This window comes from Pipistrellus kuhlii, unplaced genomic scaffold, assembly GCF_014108245.1.
Source record: "Pipistrellus kuhlii isolate mPipKuh1 unplaced genomic scaffold, mPipKuh1.p scaffold_m20_p_17, whole genome shotgun sequence".
NCBI classification, from domain to species: domain Eukaryota; kingdom Metazoa; phylum Chordata; class Mammalia; order Chiroptera; family Vespertilionidae; genus Pipistrellus; species Pipistrellus kuhlii.
In genome coordinates, this window is record NW_023425482.1 from 16,011,941 (window position 1) to 16,027,740 (window position 15,800).

Consider the following 15,800-nt stretch of genomic DNA (forward strand, 5'->3'; position numbering starts at 1 on the left):
AGTGTCAGTCTGGTTGTGGGCACATCCCCAGTGGGAGGTGAGCAGGAGGCAGCTGATCGATGTTTCTAACTCTATCCCTCTCCCTTCCTCTCTGTAAAAAAATAAAAAAATAAATAAAATATATATTTTAAAAACAGTTACTCAAGCACAGACTTGACGAGACCTCAAAGATATTTTATTTTACTCTTTAAAAAAAAGATTTTAAAATTGATTTTTAGAGAGAGGGGTAGGTAGGAGAGAGAGGAAGAGATAAAAACATGGATTGGCTACTTTTTGCATACACGTGGGAGGTGATGTGTGTGTGTGAGTGTGTGTGTGTGTGGGGGGGGAGGGTTCCAAGCCTGCAATCTGGATTTGTGCTCAGACTCAGAATCGCACCTGTAACCTTTCAGTGCACGGTACAATGCCAACTGAGTCACAGCGGCCAGGGCTCTTAACCGCTTTTAAACATGCGTTTCAGTTCTGACTTAACACCAAGATTCATACACAGAGTGTCTCACAGTGTATTTATAATGCTGGTTATCACTTTGAATTCTATAGTGAGGGCCAGGCACGCTTCACAACTGTTCTTCCCATTAGAGCTCCCCCCTCTTCCTCCGCAGAATAACGAGGCTCGGAGAAGTTCCAGGACTTGCCCAGCCTGCAGGAGAGTAAGGATTGCCAAGGGGATCTTTTCTTACCCTGGAACCCGTGCTCCCAACCCTGACTCCAGGCTGCCTTCTCTGCATAAAAACGACTTTGGAGGCAGGTTGAAGGAAGCAGGCAGAGATGCAAGAAGAGGCTGGGGTACACCTGATGATGGGGTGAAGTTCACCTCTATAACTGAACAGGCAACATCCTCTACCGGCCATCTTGGTTGTGGCAACCCCAATTCCTCTCTATTTTTCTGTGACGACAACCAAGGGGAGTAAGGCCAAGCCGCTCAGCCGCGGCTTTTACTGAAGGGAACACCGGCAACTCCTCCGGCAAGGAGCGCCGCTTTCGGGCCCGCCTGGGCCCCGCGCGTGGCGGCTCCGAGCACGGCCACCTCGCGGGCTTCGCTCCCCATTCACTGCCGACACGGCGCACGGAGGGGCTGGTGTGGTCCGCCAGCCCCGCTCCCGTGGCCCCGCCTCTCGCAGCGGCCACGCCCCTCGCCGTGGCCACGCCCCTCATTTAAGTACGCGGCGTTCCGCGGGGGGAGGGAGGCTGGTGTGGTCCATCCGGCCCCCCCTCCCGTGGCCCCGCCCTCTTCGCCGCGACCACGCCTCCTCATTTAAGTACGCGGCGCCGGCGGCTGCGTCGAGCTCGCCGCGGACCCAAGATGGCGGCGTGTGGACGTGTACGGAGGATGTTCCGCTTGTCGGCGGCGCTGCAGCTGCTGCTGCTGCTCGGGGCGGCCCGGGCCGAGAAACTACCGGGCCAGGCCTCCCACGGCCAGGGCCAGGGCCCGGTGCCCAACTTTGTGCTCCCTGGGGGACCGGGTGGAGGCGGCGGCGGACCGGCGGGGCAGCCGCTGCTCCAGGTGCAGCCACAGCAGCAGCAGCAGCAGCAGCAACAGCAACAGCAGCAGCAGCAGCAACAACAGCAACAACCACCTCAGCCGCCGCAGCCACCTTTCCCGGCGGGTGGGCCTCCGGCCCGGCGGGGCGGAGCAGGGCCCGGCGGGGCCGGCGGTGGCTGGAAGCTGGCGGAGGAAGAGTTCTGCAGGGAGGACGTGACCCGCGTGTGTCCCAAGCACACCTGGAGTAACAACCTGGCGGTGCTCGAGTGCCTGCAGGACGTGAGGGAGGTGAGGAGGCGGGCCGGGGCCGCGAGGGCCGGGCGGGCCGGGCCTGGTGTGGGCCGGTGGGTGTCGCCAGCCTGGGGAGCGGCTGACGCTGGTCCGCTGCTCCGCTCGCCTCCTCTGCGCTGCGCTCGCGCCTTCCCTCCCAGCCCCTCTCCCTCTCCCTCTCTCTCTCTCTCTCTCTCTCCCCCCGGCGCCTTCCGAGAAGCCGGCTCCTCCTCCCCGCCCTCGCTCCCTCCCTCCTCCCCGTGCGGGGACGTGGGACGCCGACCCCGGCTCGGCGCGCGGCCGCAGCGCGCGGAGCCCCGGAGCGGGTCTGCGTTCGGTCCGGTCTTTTGTGTAAGATGCTCTGTGAGCGCAGCGGCTCCTCGCGCGGAAGACCTGTTCCCGGTTTGGCCATCCGTTTGGATTTGACAATTTGTAGCAACCCTCTTTTTTTTTCTTTCTTTAATAGTTAATGAAACCCTATTACATATGTAGCCACCCTCTTGTTAACCTGAAAATGGTTGGCGCTCCTAAACGCGGCTCAAGAAAGGGAGCTGTGGATGGCCAGAAGGTGGTATTTGTTTAGGGAACTTGGGCTCTTGTCTGATGTGCATTGTTTGTCAGTCGCCGAATTGACTGGTCTCTGCCCCATTCTTTTGTGATTCGAAAATTCCTGTTATCTGCCAGGAACTGAAACGAATTTATGCTGCTTCTCCCTTCTGCTTTAGGTCTTTTTGGACTGTATCTCAAGTTTAAGCTCTTACTAGCCAAATGATGTAGATAGAGTTCAGAGCTTGGAAAGTTGGGGCAACATTTGAAGCTGTAACACACACACACACACACACACACACACACGCACACAGCATTTGTGATTGGGTTGTGGACTCTTGTCTTTCCGACGTCTGCATTAGGTTCTCACAGGACCTCTCAGTGCAATCTAGATTTGATTATTGGATGTGATTCAGTGTAAGCGACAGAGCATTTCTTCTCTAGTTTTAATGCTGCAGACATCTATGACAATTCTCAGTCCAGAGTTTGAGAGCATATCTGATAGGGATACTTAAAAAAAAAAAAAAAAAGTTTAGGTGTATCGTCTTAGGCCCAAAAGTGAACAAGGAGAATGAAGTTGCTGTTTGATACAGTTTTGTGTGGCCAATTGTATCATCAGAGTTGCCCGAGGTGGTGTCTTGGTCATGGGAAGACGACTGGTTTGTAGAAAGGCAGTGGTTTCCTCCTCCACGCCCCAATCCCACGGTGATATTTGATCTATATGTTATATACACAATAGTACCTGAGAGGAAAAGACATACATAATCAGGAGTCAGAGAGAAAGAAAGTGTCCGGAGCCGCCAGAAGTGTGGGGCCTTCGGGTACTTCGCAGCCACAGTTTGAATAACTAGAAGGATGATCATCTCTTGTTATTCTTTATTTTTCAGCCATTCTTCTAGATAAATAGAACTAAGGCTCTTAATTCTGTGAAGCTTTCTGGATATTTGATGATATATGTATAATAGAAGTTCCCTCAGACTAGCATCCTGCTATTGGTTTGTGGCAAAACAGGACGTTATCAGGGAAAAGGATAAAAAGTGGCCCATCCAATGAAGACATGTCTCTTTCTTTGTGTGCATCAGGGACATATGGAAACCTCCACTTACAGGCACAGCCTTCCTTTATCATGCATGTAGAACTGTGTAGGAGCATATATAATCCACAAATAGATCTGACCAGTTTTGGAGTCTGTTTAATTTAGTAAGGTACCATCTTCCTGGCATTGCTTACTTTAAAGAACCTGGCCTGAAATATAGTCCTTACTCCATTTGCCTGTAAGATTCTCAACAAGGATATTGGTTCAGTAACTACATTTTTCTTCCTTTATGGGATGATATAGAAACTCTTTGAGGGTAGCTACTGGGTCCTATATTTCCTTTGTAACTTTCTAGAGTATGGTACCTGATTCAGCGCTAAGGCAGTTAACATTGTGCACTGATTGAGGATGAGTAAACTACTGGATTCCGTTTTATGCTCCAGAGGAAGAAAAGGTGTCCTGTAAATGGAAGGTGGGGGTATTTTGGTGGGTAAGAGGAAATCTAAATTTCCAATTTAATTAATTTCCCTCTAATTTTATATACATAAAAATAAAGAGGAGTACCATGGACAACAGTTGTATAGTCTTCAGAAGGTGGAGTTATTTTTAAACTACTTTTTAAAAAAAGACAGCAAAGGAAATTTTATTTCACTTAGTTTGAGAATTAGTTCAATCTGATTTATGTGTTTGAAAGAGCATAACTTAAAGAAATAAACTGGCTAGGCAGATTTGAAGTGAAATCATGGAATATGATTTGTATTTGCTGTTCAGTGAATAGGACTCTTTGATGATAAAGTAGACATGTACATCTTTATCTTTTTGGATACAAATTTGAGGAAGATTTTTCTCTGTGTACTTGTGATTAGAATTACGAAAAGGCAAAGCATGTGGGTATAGTAAACCACATTTTTTATTTTGGAATATATAGTGTTAGGTTGTCTATTTTTTAATTTTATTTATTTATTTATTTATTTATTTATTATTTTTTATATATTTTATTGATTTTTTACAGAGAGGAAGGGAGAGAGATAGAGAGCTAGAAACGTTGAGAGAGAGAAACATTGACCAGCTGCCTCTTGCACAGCCCCTACCGGGGATGTGCCCGTAACCAAGGTACATGCCCTTGACCGGAATCAAACCCAGGACCTTTCAGTCCGCAGACCGACGCTCTTCCACTGAGCCAAACCGGTTTCGGCTTAATTTATTTTTTGATTATAGTTGGCATTCAACATTTTTTTTTGTGTTTCAGATGTACAGCACAGTGGATACACATTCATATAGGTTACCAGCTTAAGTCTTAAATTGAAATATGTTAAGTTTTCTGTAGCAGTTTTTTTTTTTTTTTTTTTTTTTTTTTTAATATATTTTATTGATTTTGTACAGAGAGGAAGGGAGAGAGACAGAGAGTTAGAAACATCGATGAGAGAGAGTCATCGATCAGTTGCCTCTTGCACACCCCCTACCGGGGATATGCCCGCAACCAAGGTACATGCCCTTGACCGGAATCGAACCCGGGTCCCTTCAGTCCCCAAGCCGACGCTCTACCCATTGAGCTAAACCGGTCCCGGCTCTGTAGCAGTTTTGTAGCAGTTCACTTACAGAATATACTTACAGGCATTATAGTTACCTTTAAATAATTTCAACTGATACTTCCAATTTAACTACTCCATCATAGGCCAACAAATTAAAAACTGTAGTAAAACTAGGTACAGATACGGATTAGTTCACAGCTTTTTAAAAATCAATTTGGCCATTATTTTGAAGGTGTGTGTTCTGTGGGGGATTTTTCCTTCTTTTTAACACTCTCAGATGAGTCATGTTTTTTTAAAAGGTCAAGTACATAGCCAGAACCGGTTTGGCTCAGTGGATAGAGCGTCAGCTTGCGGATTGAAGGGTCCCAGGTTCTGTTCCTGTCGGGTACACATACCTTGGTTTCTGGCACACCCCCGGTGGGGGCACGTGCAGGAGGCAGCTGATCGAAATGTTTCTCTCACATCAATGTTTCTAACTCTCTCTCTCTCCCTTCCTCTCTGTAAAAAATCAATAAAATATATTTAAGAAAAAAATAAATAAATAAAAGGTCAAGTACCTAGTAGGCCCACTATTAAATAGTAGGTGTAATAGTAGTAATGGTGGGATAGTAGAGTCTTGGTGTGTGTGTGGGTATGTTTGTGTGGGTGTAATTTATTCTAGTTAATGGAAAAAAATAGCTATGTAGGAAAGGAAAAAATACACTGTGGACTGTTTTAACAGGTAGAGGAGTAGTAATACCGAAGCAAGAGAAGGTACTGCTCTCTAGTTAGTAGTTAAAGAGATAAGACATACAACCATGATGGGGAATCGAACCCATGACTTTTGAGAGTAATTTAAAAATCCTTGATGTATTTTTGGCTGAGATGTTGTATTTAGAAGTTTTAGATGAAGACAGTGGTTTCTTAGGAGTTTACTAGTGCTGTGCATAGTTTTTCTTAGTTTTGTTGTTGTTATAAGTTTAAAAAAAAAACTTTCTAAATTGTGAAATTTCAAACATGCACAGAAGTAGAGAGACAAGTATGATGACTCCCCATGTATGATCACCCAGCTTCAACTTCCTTTTTTGGCGTGTGTAGGGGGGTGTCACAGGGTTTGGGTTACTGGCATATTTTAGCAAATCCCAGACACTATGTCATTTTTCTTTAATACGTCAATGTATGTCTCTGATAAGGACTTAAAAATATATATATATAAAAAATAAAACTTAAGCCGAAACCGGTTTGGCTCAGTGGTAGAGCGTCGGTCTGTGGACTGAAAGATCCCAGGTTCCATTCCGGTCAAGGGCATGTACATTGGTTGCGGGCACATCCCCGGTAGGGGGTGTGCAAGAGGCAGCTGGTCGATGTCTCTCACTCATCGATGTTTCTAGCTCTCTATCTCTCTCCCTTCCTCTCTGTACAAAAATCAATAAAATATATTTTAAAAAATAAAAATAAAAAAATAAAACTTAATAGTTCTAGTTAATGGAAAAAAATAACTATGGACGTAAAGGCCCAGTTGGTTAGAGCATTTTCCCAATACAGGATCCTCTGTCAGAGCACATACAAGAATCAGCCAGTGGTCCTGCCAGTGTTGCACAATAGAGTGTGGGCCCATGGGCTAAAGGGCCATGGGTTCGGTTCCTTGTCAAGGGCTCTTACCGCTGTTGCGGGTTCCCCAGCTCCAGGAGGAGCATGTGCTGGAGGCAACCAACTGATGATTCTCTCTCTCTTTCCCTCTCCCCCTCCTACTTCAATTGCACTCTCTCTAGAAATCAATGGGAAAAATATCCTCAGGTGAGGATTTAAAAAAAAAAAAAGGAAGAAAGAAAACCAAGAACCTGTTATTTTTAGTAGTAAAAAAGCATCATGCCCAGCCAGCGAGGCTCAGTGGTTGAACAATGACCTACCTATGAACCAAGAGGTCATGGTTCGATTCTTGGTCAGGGCAAATGCCCAGGTTGTGGGCTCGATCCCCAGTGTGGGGCATGCAGGAGGCAGCTGATCAGTTGTTCTCTGTCATCATTGATGTTTCTCCCTCTCCCTTCCTCTCTGAAATATAATAAATAAAAATATATAATTATTTTTAAAAGCATAATGTGCCCTGGCCCATGTTGCTCAGTGGTTAGAACATCAGCCTGGGCACCAAAGGGTTTCAAGTTTTATTCCAGGTCAAGGGCACATACCTGGATTTCAGGTTGGCTCCTCACCCCCACTCTTTTTTAATATATTTTATTGATTTTGTACAGAGAGGAAGGGAGAGAGATAGTCAGAAACATCGATGAGAGAGAGTCATCTATCAGCTGCCTCTTGCACACCCCCCACTGGGGATATGCCCTCAACCAAGGTGCATGCCCTTGACCGGAATCAAACCCGGGACCCTTCAGTCCCCAAGCCAACGCTCTATCCATTGAGCCAAACTGGTCTCGGCTCCTCACCCCCATTCTTATCCCCTGTCCGGTGCATGCAGGAGGCAACCAGTTGATGTATCTCTCTTACATCAATGTTTCTCTCTCTCTCTCTCTCTCTCTCTCTCTCTCTCTCTCTCTCTCCCTCTTTCTCCCTCTCCCTCTCCCCCCCCCTTTTTTCTCCTTGTCTCACTCCCACTTTCTCTGAAAAGCAATGGAAAAAATATTCTCAGGTGAGGATTAGCAAAGAGAGAGAGAGAGAGAGAGCGCATTATGAAGTATTTCTTCTGAATTTCTTGGTATCTTCCCTTGATATGTCAATTTTAGATTATAAATTTGTGGACCACGGTGTATAACTTAAGCACAGAGTGAATGCTTTGTAAATATTTATTGGAGATGGACTATTTGGTCTTGAGCAGGAGTTAACATTTCAACATAATAAAATATAAACTCACTTTCAAACTCATAGATGAACATTTTTCTTACACTCTTTTTTTTTTTTATTTTATTGATTTTTTACAGAGAGGAAGAGAGAGGGATGGAGAGTTAGAAACATCGATGAGAGAGAATCATCGATCAGCTGCCTCTTGCACACCCCCTACTGGGGATGTGCCGGCAACCAAGGTACATGCCCTTGACCGGAATCGAACCCGAGACCTTTCAGTCAGCAGGCTGACGCTCTATCCACTGAGCCAAACCAGTCTCGGCTTCTTACACTATTCTTAACCATCCACTTAACTATGTCCTAAGAAAGTATACCACATGATCTGTGTTATCTCATTTAATACTTTTGATAGCCCTGTGAGGTGGATAGTATTATCTTGTTTGAGAAACAAGGCTCAGAGAGATGAAGAAATTTGTCCAACATTATATCCTGAGTGGTAGAGCTTGTATTCAGGAAGTTCTTTGTAACGTCAAAGACCATCCTTTTTCCAATCTACCTTGGTTGGTTGCAGCTGGGAAAATTAGTATGAGAATGCCAAGTGTTCATAGATGGACACAAAAGGAAAAGGGTCACCTGGAATTAGAATCTTCTTTTCTTCACTACCAAAAACACTGGGCTGCAAAAGCTCCTAGGCATTGAATTATTGTGGATTTCTCAGTCAGAGAGGCCAGCATTATTAGACAAAGCTAATTCAGTTACTAGTCTGAGTCTATGATGAGCAGACTTTCTGTTTAAGAAAAGATTTTTAAATTCCATCTTGCCTTACGCAGGATTTGTGCTCCTGTAAGAATTGAGATGTGTCCTTCTCCTCTTGGTATTGGCTCCATGGAACAGCACAAAGAGTGAATGAGAGCTGAAGCTGGCACTGGCACTGTCATTATCTAATTGTGTGGCTGTGGCACATCATTTTATTACTCCGAGTCTCGGTTTCCCTTGTGTTAAATGAGAGATTTGGGCAATAGTACAATTTTAAGATCCCTGTTATTTAATCTGTGAGTTTTTCCTTGTATTATATTCTGTGTATGTACCTTGGCGGTATTGCGGTTTTGGTTCTAGATTACCACAATAAAGAGAATGGTAATCTTTTTTGCTGGTTGAGGGTCTCGTTCTCAATTTGTAAAAAAAAAAAAAATGCAACATTTGTGAAACGCAGTAAAATAAGATGTGTCTATAGTTTCTAGGATTTATGTGTGTACCATCTCCTGATTCCTTATTCATTCATGGGGGGAAATAAGTGATATGAATAATGCAAACAGCAATTAATCTAAACATTGTTTGGCTTCAGGATATGCTATGATTGTTTTGTTTGAGCCATAGGAATTTCCTCCAGTGCTAACTATCTCTCAGTGGTTGGAAACCGTCTAACCACATAATCAAGGCATTATTGATCTCCGATTCTGCACCTATTATTGTGGAAGAACACTTGAAGACACCACCATTGCTTACAGTTGGTTTGATAAATGAGACTGGGATCAAGAAACAGTTATGTAAGAGCGTGTTCATAACTTGGTGTCATACAAACAGTAAGTTCTTTAGAGCAGCGGTGCTAACCAGTGGTCTGCGGACCACTGCTGGTCCGTGAGGTGCGAAAGGTTGGTGACTGCTGCTTTAGAGCTATGAAAATAGCACAAAGTTAAGAGTTAGACATGGGTGGAACTCCACTCTTCCACTCAGCTTGAAAATCATATCACTTTTTCATTCTTACATAGGGGACTGTGTACTATAGTCCTGTTTCTGTGAAGATATCCATGAATTCTTGAGCTGGATGTATTATGTTTTTCTAAGGTATACTAAACAAAATATATGGCTGTGGAAGTGCACAATTCTAATGCATACCATCGGAAATCATCTTGTTTACCACCTATGTTGCATGCTTTGGAAAATACTAAGGCTGGATTGATTATCTCTTTAAAAAATATTATTTTTAGAGAGAGTGGAAGGGAGAGGGGGAGAAGAGGGAGGGAAGAGGAAGAGAGAGAAACATTGGTTTGCCTCCTGCGTGCACCCAGAGCGGGGATCAAACCTGCAGCCTGGGCATGTGACGGAATCAAACTGGTGCCTGGGGAGATGCTCAACCCACTGAGCCACAGCGGCCAGGGCTGGGTTATCTCTTCAGATGTTTCCAGCTCTGGTACTTTGTGATTCTGTGACCTTCGGAAATACGAAACATTGCAGTGGAACCAGGGGTGCAAGTGTAAGAGGAAGATGCTTATGATTAAGTGTGATGAAGTTAAGGGGGCTCTACTGACTAAAGTAGAGTTTGAGAATTTTTTCAGAGTCCAGATTACAAAGGGTCTTATATGCACCACTGGCTGGTTCTTTACGTAAAGCCCAGAGATAGAATGTGTTTTTATTCCAACCTGGGATAAAATTATTCCTGCAGGCCCTAGCCAGCTTGGCTCGTTGGATAGAGCGTCAGTATGTGGACTGAAGGCACATGCCTAGGTTGCGGGCTCGATCCCCAGTAGCGGGACACACACACACACACACACACACACACACACAACTGATCAAGGATTCTCTCTCATCATTGATGTTTCTATCTCTCTCTCCTCCCTTTCTCTCTGAAGTCAATAAAGAAATATATTTAAAAAAAATATTCCTACAGATAATTGAGAGTTACTTAAAAAATTGTGCTGCCATTTACGGCAAATATTTTTTAAGAAGCCGCTTGATGAAAAGTACTTTAAGCATATGGTTGCTTAATAATTCATTGTTCTTTGGAAGAAAATAAAACACTTGGACAGTCCAAAAGATGAAATGGTACATTATTCTTTTGTACATTTCTCCTAATATGTTCAAAACAAACTTAGCAACAATCCAAAAAGACCTTCTGTCTTTTTGAGATATTATATAGTATTTTTAAAAGAATAGGTTAAAATGACTTATAGGATGTCATACAAATTAATTTTTCTTCCTTCAGCAAACATTTATTAAATAACTACTATTTTCAAAACACTGTTTAGTGTTAGAGGACAAAAATGTATAATAGCTATCTGTGTGCCTTTTCATAAGAGATCAGATGTTTTGTAGGCGTTCTATTGTATTTAATCTTACGAGATTTAATTTTATTATTATTTTTGACATATTTATTTTCATGAGGAGTTTTCCAAGGGTCAATAAGTAGTGGAATTAGGATTTAAAAGTAAGTCTATCCTGCTGTAAAATAGCTAGACATTCCCTCTCTCCCTATTCCTGTAGCTGTCCAATGTGGTAGTCACCATCTAGATGTAGCTATTAAACAGTTAAAAACAGGTTGTCTGAATTGAGATGTGCTGTAAGTGTAAAATAATTCTTGGTTGGGAAGAATTAGCATTCCTTTCATACAAATGCAAAGTATCTCATTAATTGTGATATTGATTACATGTTTAAATGGCAATATTTTGTATATATCGATATTAGGTTTTATTTGTTAATGTGACTACTAGAAAACATAAAATAATATATGTGGCTCACATTATATTTCTGTGAGCCACATATATTGGCCTAGAAGAAGAAAAACATATTTTAACTAAAAACTATAATATAGCCCTAGCTGTTTTGGATCTGTGGATAGAGTGTCGGCCTGCGAACTGAAAGGTCTCAGGTTCAATTCGGGTCAAGGGCACATGCCTGGGTTGTGGGAGGCAGCCGATCCATGGATGTTTCTATCTCATCATGGATGCTCCTCCTTCTCTCCCTCTCCCTCTCCCTCTCCCCCTCCCCCCCTCCCTCCCTCCCTCCCTCTCCCTCCCCCTCCCCCTCCCCCTCCCCCTCCCCCTCCCCCTCTCCCTCTCCCTCTCCCTCTCCCTCTCCCTCTCCCTCTCCCTCTCCCTTCCTATCTGAAATGAATAAAAATATATTAAAAAATAAAGACCATAATACAAGTTATAAAATAGTAAGTACTATAATAGAAGGACAAATTAAATGCTATGGGCATATGGTAGAGGAAATGGCTGAGAGGATTAGAAATAAAAGCTCTTTAGTACTTTTTATTCTTCTTAAGTTGGTGGTTCATATGAATTTCTTAATTTAGTTACCTAAAAATGGCTCCCAACCTGGTTAATGCATGAATTTCATCTTCAGCATGCCTAATTTATGAGGTGTAATGGATACTGTAGTCACTCTTTCAACTTGAGAGGAACAATATTCTTATGAGACTGGAAGTCCTAAGCGATTCTTCTTTATTTGGTTGAATTAGATAAATTTGAAACTTAAGGAAGAATCTCAAGGATGGCCTTCAGAACTGTGCCAGTACTAACCTTGTATCTGCATTAAAATAGATTGTGGAGGAACAAGCAGTGTGGACTGGAATCTAAAAACAATGGATTAAAAGAACCAAGCATTCGTTTTAATTCACCTTTAATAACTGCTGAAATTAGAAATTATGTTAAATTGAAGAGAATATAAATTCTCCCATTGAAGGCTTGAATAATATGTATAACTCTTTATAGGGAGAGTCTTGGTGGAAATAGGTGCTGACTTAAATTCCTGTATTTGTACACTTGTAAAACAGGACCACACTCTTAAAGCAGTTTGGGTTTCTTTGAAAAATAACAAATGTGACATATATTTAAAATAATAAGATAAACAGTGAAGGGAATGTGAATGTAAGTTATGAATCAATTCAAATGCAAAGTTACACAAAAGAAAAGAACCAAAGAAAATAATATTTAAAGAAATCTCTGGTATCTAGGAAGGTTTCGTTTATAAATTAAGTTTAAATTAGCCTGCCAGTCTTTTAACAGAACTTCCAAAGTTCCTGCACTGATTAAATTAGCCTTGAATGTGATAAACAAATGGAGTGGACAAAACCTACAGAGAGCTGGGAGGGGACGTAATAGAGAGTTTTAATCATGAACAAAACCTGCCACCTGTTAATTAGTGTCATCTACTGAGCACATCTATTACTGAGTGGGAAAATAGAATGGGCTTTGAAACTAGAACATGCATAGCTAAAAATCTATGTGTAGATAAAATCCTAGCTCACTTTACTACTTACTGTGGTCTTGCACAAATTAATATCTTGAATTTTCTTATTTATAAAATTGAGGTATGAAATCGACTCCCAGCAGAGTTATGGAGTGGATGAAAACATTTTAAAATACTACACAGTGTCCCAAAAATATGAAGATGTATACACACTTTGAATAATTATAAAAGCAGTGTTAATAAAGTACATTTCATTTTCAAAATGTAATAGAATCAGCTGTTAGCCTGTGTATACATTTTTTGGACACTGTATTTGCCCATAAATGGTCTTTCCTTTCCCTTTGTTGTTGCAGATGGAATCATTCAAGATAAGGCTTTATGTTCACTGTCTTTTTTTTTTTTTTTAAAATCCTTACCCAAGGATATGTTTATTGATTTGAGAGAGAGAGAAAGAGAGAGAGAGAGAGAGAGAGAGAGAGAGAGAGAGAGAGAGAGTGTTTGTTGCCTCTCGTATATGCCCTAAGTGACTGGAACCCTCAACCTACCCTGTTTCCCTGTAAATAAGACAGTGTCTTATATTAATTTTTTCTCCCAAAGTTGTGCTAGGTCTTATTTTCAGGGATGTCTAATCTTTCCACGTGCTAAGTTTTATTTTCGGAGGATGTCTTATTTTCGGGGAAACACGGTAGGTATGTGCCTTGATGGGAATGGAAGGAACCCACAACCTTTGGATGTGCAGATACTTCAAGCAACTGAGCCACATCTGCCAGGGTTATGTTCACTGTCTTAAAGAGAAATGTGAATTGAAATGCTGCATACTTAGTACAATCTTTCCAAGGCTCCTCCAAGAAAACTTTAGTTGAACTTACTCAAAGAGTAAGATGAAAAACATTCATATAATTTTACTATGTATTTAAAATGTGTATACTTTCAGATTATGGAGTATAATGTGGTGAATTCTCTGGGTAAAAGAATTCAGTTCTACCAAATGTTTTTTAGTTCTTTTGGCCTACATAATGCCTAAATTTAGGATACACTGCCTGTCAGACAAAGGGAAACTCCATTTTCTCATGTAAGAGGGAAAAAATAGTTCTTACATTCTGGTGACTGTACTACTTAAAACAGATCCCCCCTCCACTGAATGCAGTGACTAAGAACATAGCTATTTTATCAGCTTAGAAAGAGCAGGCTTTGATTATATCTTTTTTGCCCTTTGTAAAACCAGATAAATCTAAAAATGGTTGATGCAAGAAATATCCAAACCTGGAGAGATTTTTAAAAATATATATTGTATTGTTTTTTTACAGAGAGGAAGGGAGAGAGATAGAGTTAGAAACATCGATGAGAAAGAAACATCAATCAGCTGCCTCCTGCACACCCCCCACCGGGTATGTGCCCGCAACCAAGCTACATGCCCTTGACCAGAATAGAACCTGGGACCTTTCAGTCCGCAGGCCGATGCTCTATCCATTGAGCCAAACCGGTTTCGGCAAGGTATGTTACTTTAGATGCCAGAAGACAATACACAGACTCTTAAGTTAAATATTGACTTTTGTCAAGGAAGCTACAGACCTAGGATGTGACTACTACCTGCCAGGACCCACTTTTACTTAGGAATTTTTATGTTCAGACAATCCTATGTGGTTACTCTGGTCTCTGAGTTTGTAGGATCTGCCATGCAGGCCTCCCTTGAACTTGTCATCCAAAAAAATCACTGAAATTTCCCCAAAAGTTGTTAGCTTTTCAGAGAAAAATGTATAAGGATTTTTATTCTTTAAAAAAATAAAAAAATTAAAAAAATATATGTATATATGTATAGGTTTTATTGATTTTTTTTTTTTACAGAGAGGAAGGGGAGAGGGATAGAGAGTTAGAAACATCTATCAGCTGCCTCCTACACATTCTGCACTGGGGATGTGCCTGAAACCAAGGTACATGCCCTTGACTGGAATCGAACCTGGGACCCTTGAGTCTGAAGGCTGACACTCTATCCACTGAGCCAAACCAGTTAGGGCAAGGATTTTTATTCTTATATTGTACTAGAGGCCAGTTGCATGATATTTGTGCAAGAATAGGCCTGCCTTGCCCTCACTTCACTCCCAGCCGCCTAGGAGCCAGAACATCCCCTCTTCCCAGCTGTCAGAGCCCATGGAGCCCACAAGTCCTTGCTTCTGTTTGGAGCACCACTCTAATTGCTCCCTCCGCCTCCCCCCATCCCCTCATAGCAGGCTTCAGGCCTGCATATGCAAATTAACCTCCATCTTTGTTGGGTTAATTTGCATACTCTGATTGGCTGTGTGCATAGCAGGTGATGGTTAATTTGCATGTTTCTCTTTTATTAGATAGAATTGCTAAGATTGGGCATTTCTGTCTTATGAAACAGTCTATGTCAAAGTATAAATACATAAGTTTATGTATTAAGGACAATACAAAAATATTTTCAGCATGTAAGCCTGTTTCTGAGGTAATTGGGTAACAAAGTTAGTTTTTAACAGTTTTGAAACAGTTAAAATCCTATAATTATATTAAATCTTAAATTGGATAGATTTATTAGGACCTGGTTATTATGTAGATATGAACTGTATGTATGTAGATAAGAACTTTTGTCTGGTGATGGTTGTTTTTATCATGAGAAGTTTCAAGGATTTGTGTGTGTGTGTGTGTGTGTGTGTGTGTGTGTGTGTGTTTTAAATATATTTTTATTGATTTCAGAGAGGGAGAACGAGAGAGAGATAAAAACATCAGTGATGAGAGAGAATCATCAATTGGCTGCCTCCTGCATGCCCCCTGCTGGGAATTGAGCCCACAACCCTGGGAATTGAACAGACCTCCTGATTCATAGGTCAATGCTCAAATACTGAGCCACGCTGGACAGGCCTATTGTGTGTTGATTTTCATCTTTATAGTGTACCTGAAATAGGACAAATCAGGACAGTGAAAGCAGATGTCAGAATAGATTAGTGTGGTTCTCTTCCTCTTATGAAAACAGTTTCTCATTTTAAAGCAACTTCCCACTAGTACTTCCCACTAGCTCTTTACCCAACATCCTGCTTTCCCACACCCACGGATACACAGCATAGCGGTGTGGGCTTCCAGAGAGTACCGAGTTGCAGCACTTGAGTGTACAGGGTTTATCTGTAAATAGTATTAGGTCTAGTAATAATTAATGTCGTTTTCTAATACTTTTTAA

The 15,800-nt window shown here is 42.1% G+C and overlaps 1 protein-coding gene across 1 annotated transcript in view; it reads left to right on the forward strand.

Moving 5' to 3' along the window:
* Window positions 1-1,266: 1,266 nt before the first annotated feature.
* The window catches only part of GLG1 (golgi glycoprotein 1), a 109,044-nt gene continuing 94,510 nt past the window's right edge, over window positions 1,267-15,800 (forward strand). The window contains exon 1 of the mRNA XM_036441014.2: window positions 1,267-1,771. Coding sequence (XP_036296907.1) covers window positions 1,304-1,771 — 468 coding nt within the window. The 5' untranslated portion in view covers window positions 1,267-1,303. The remainder of the gene's footprint in view (window positions 1,772-15,800) is intronic.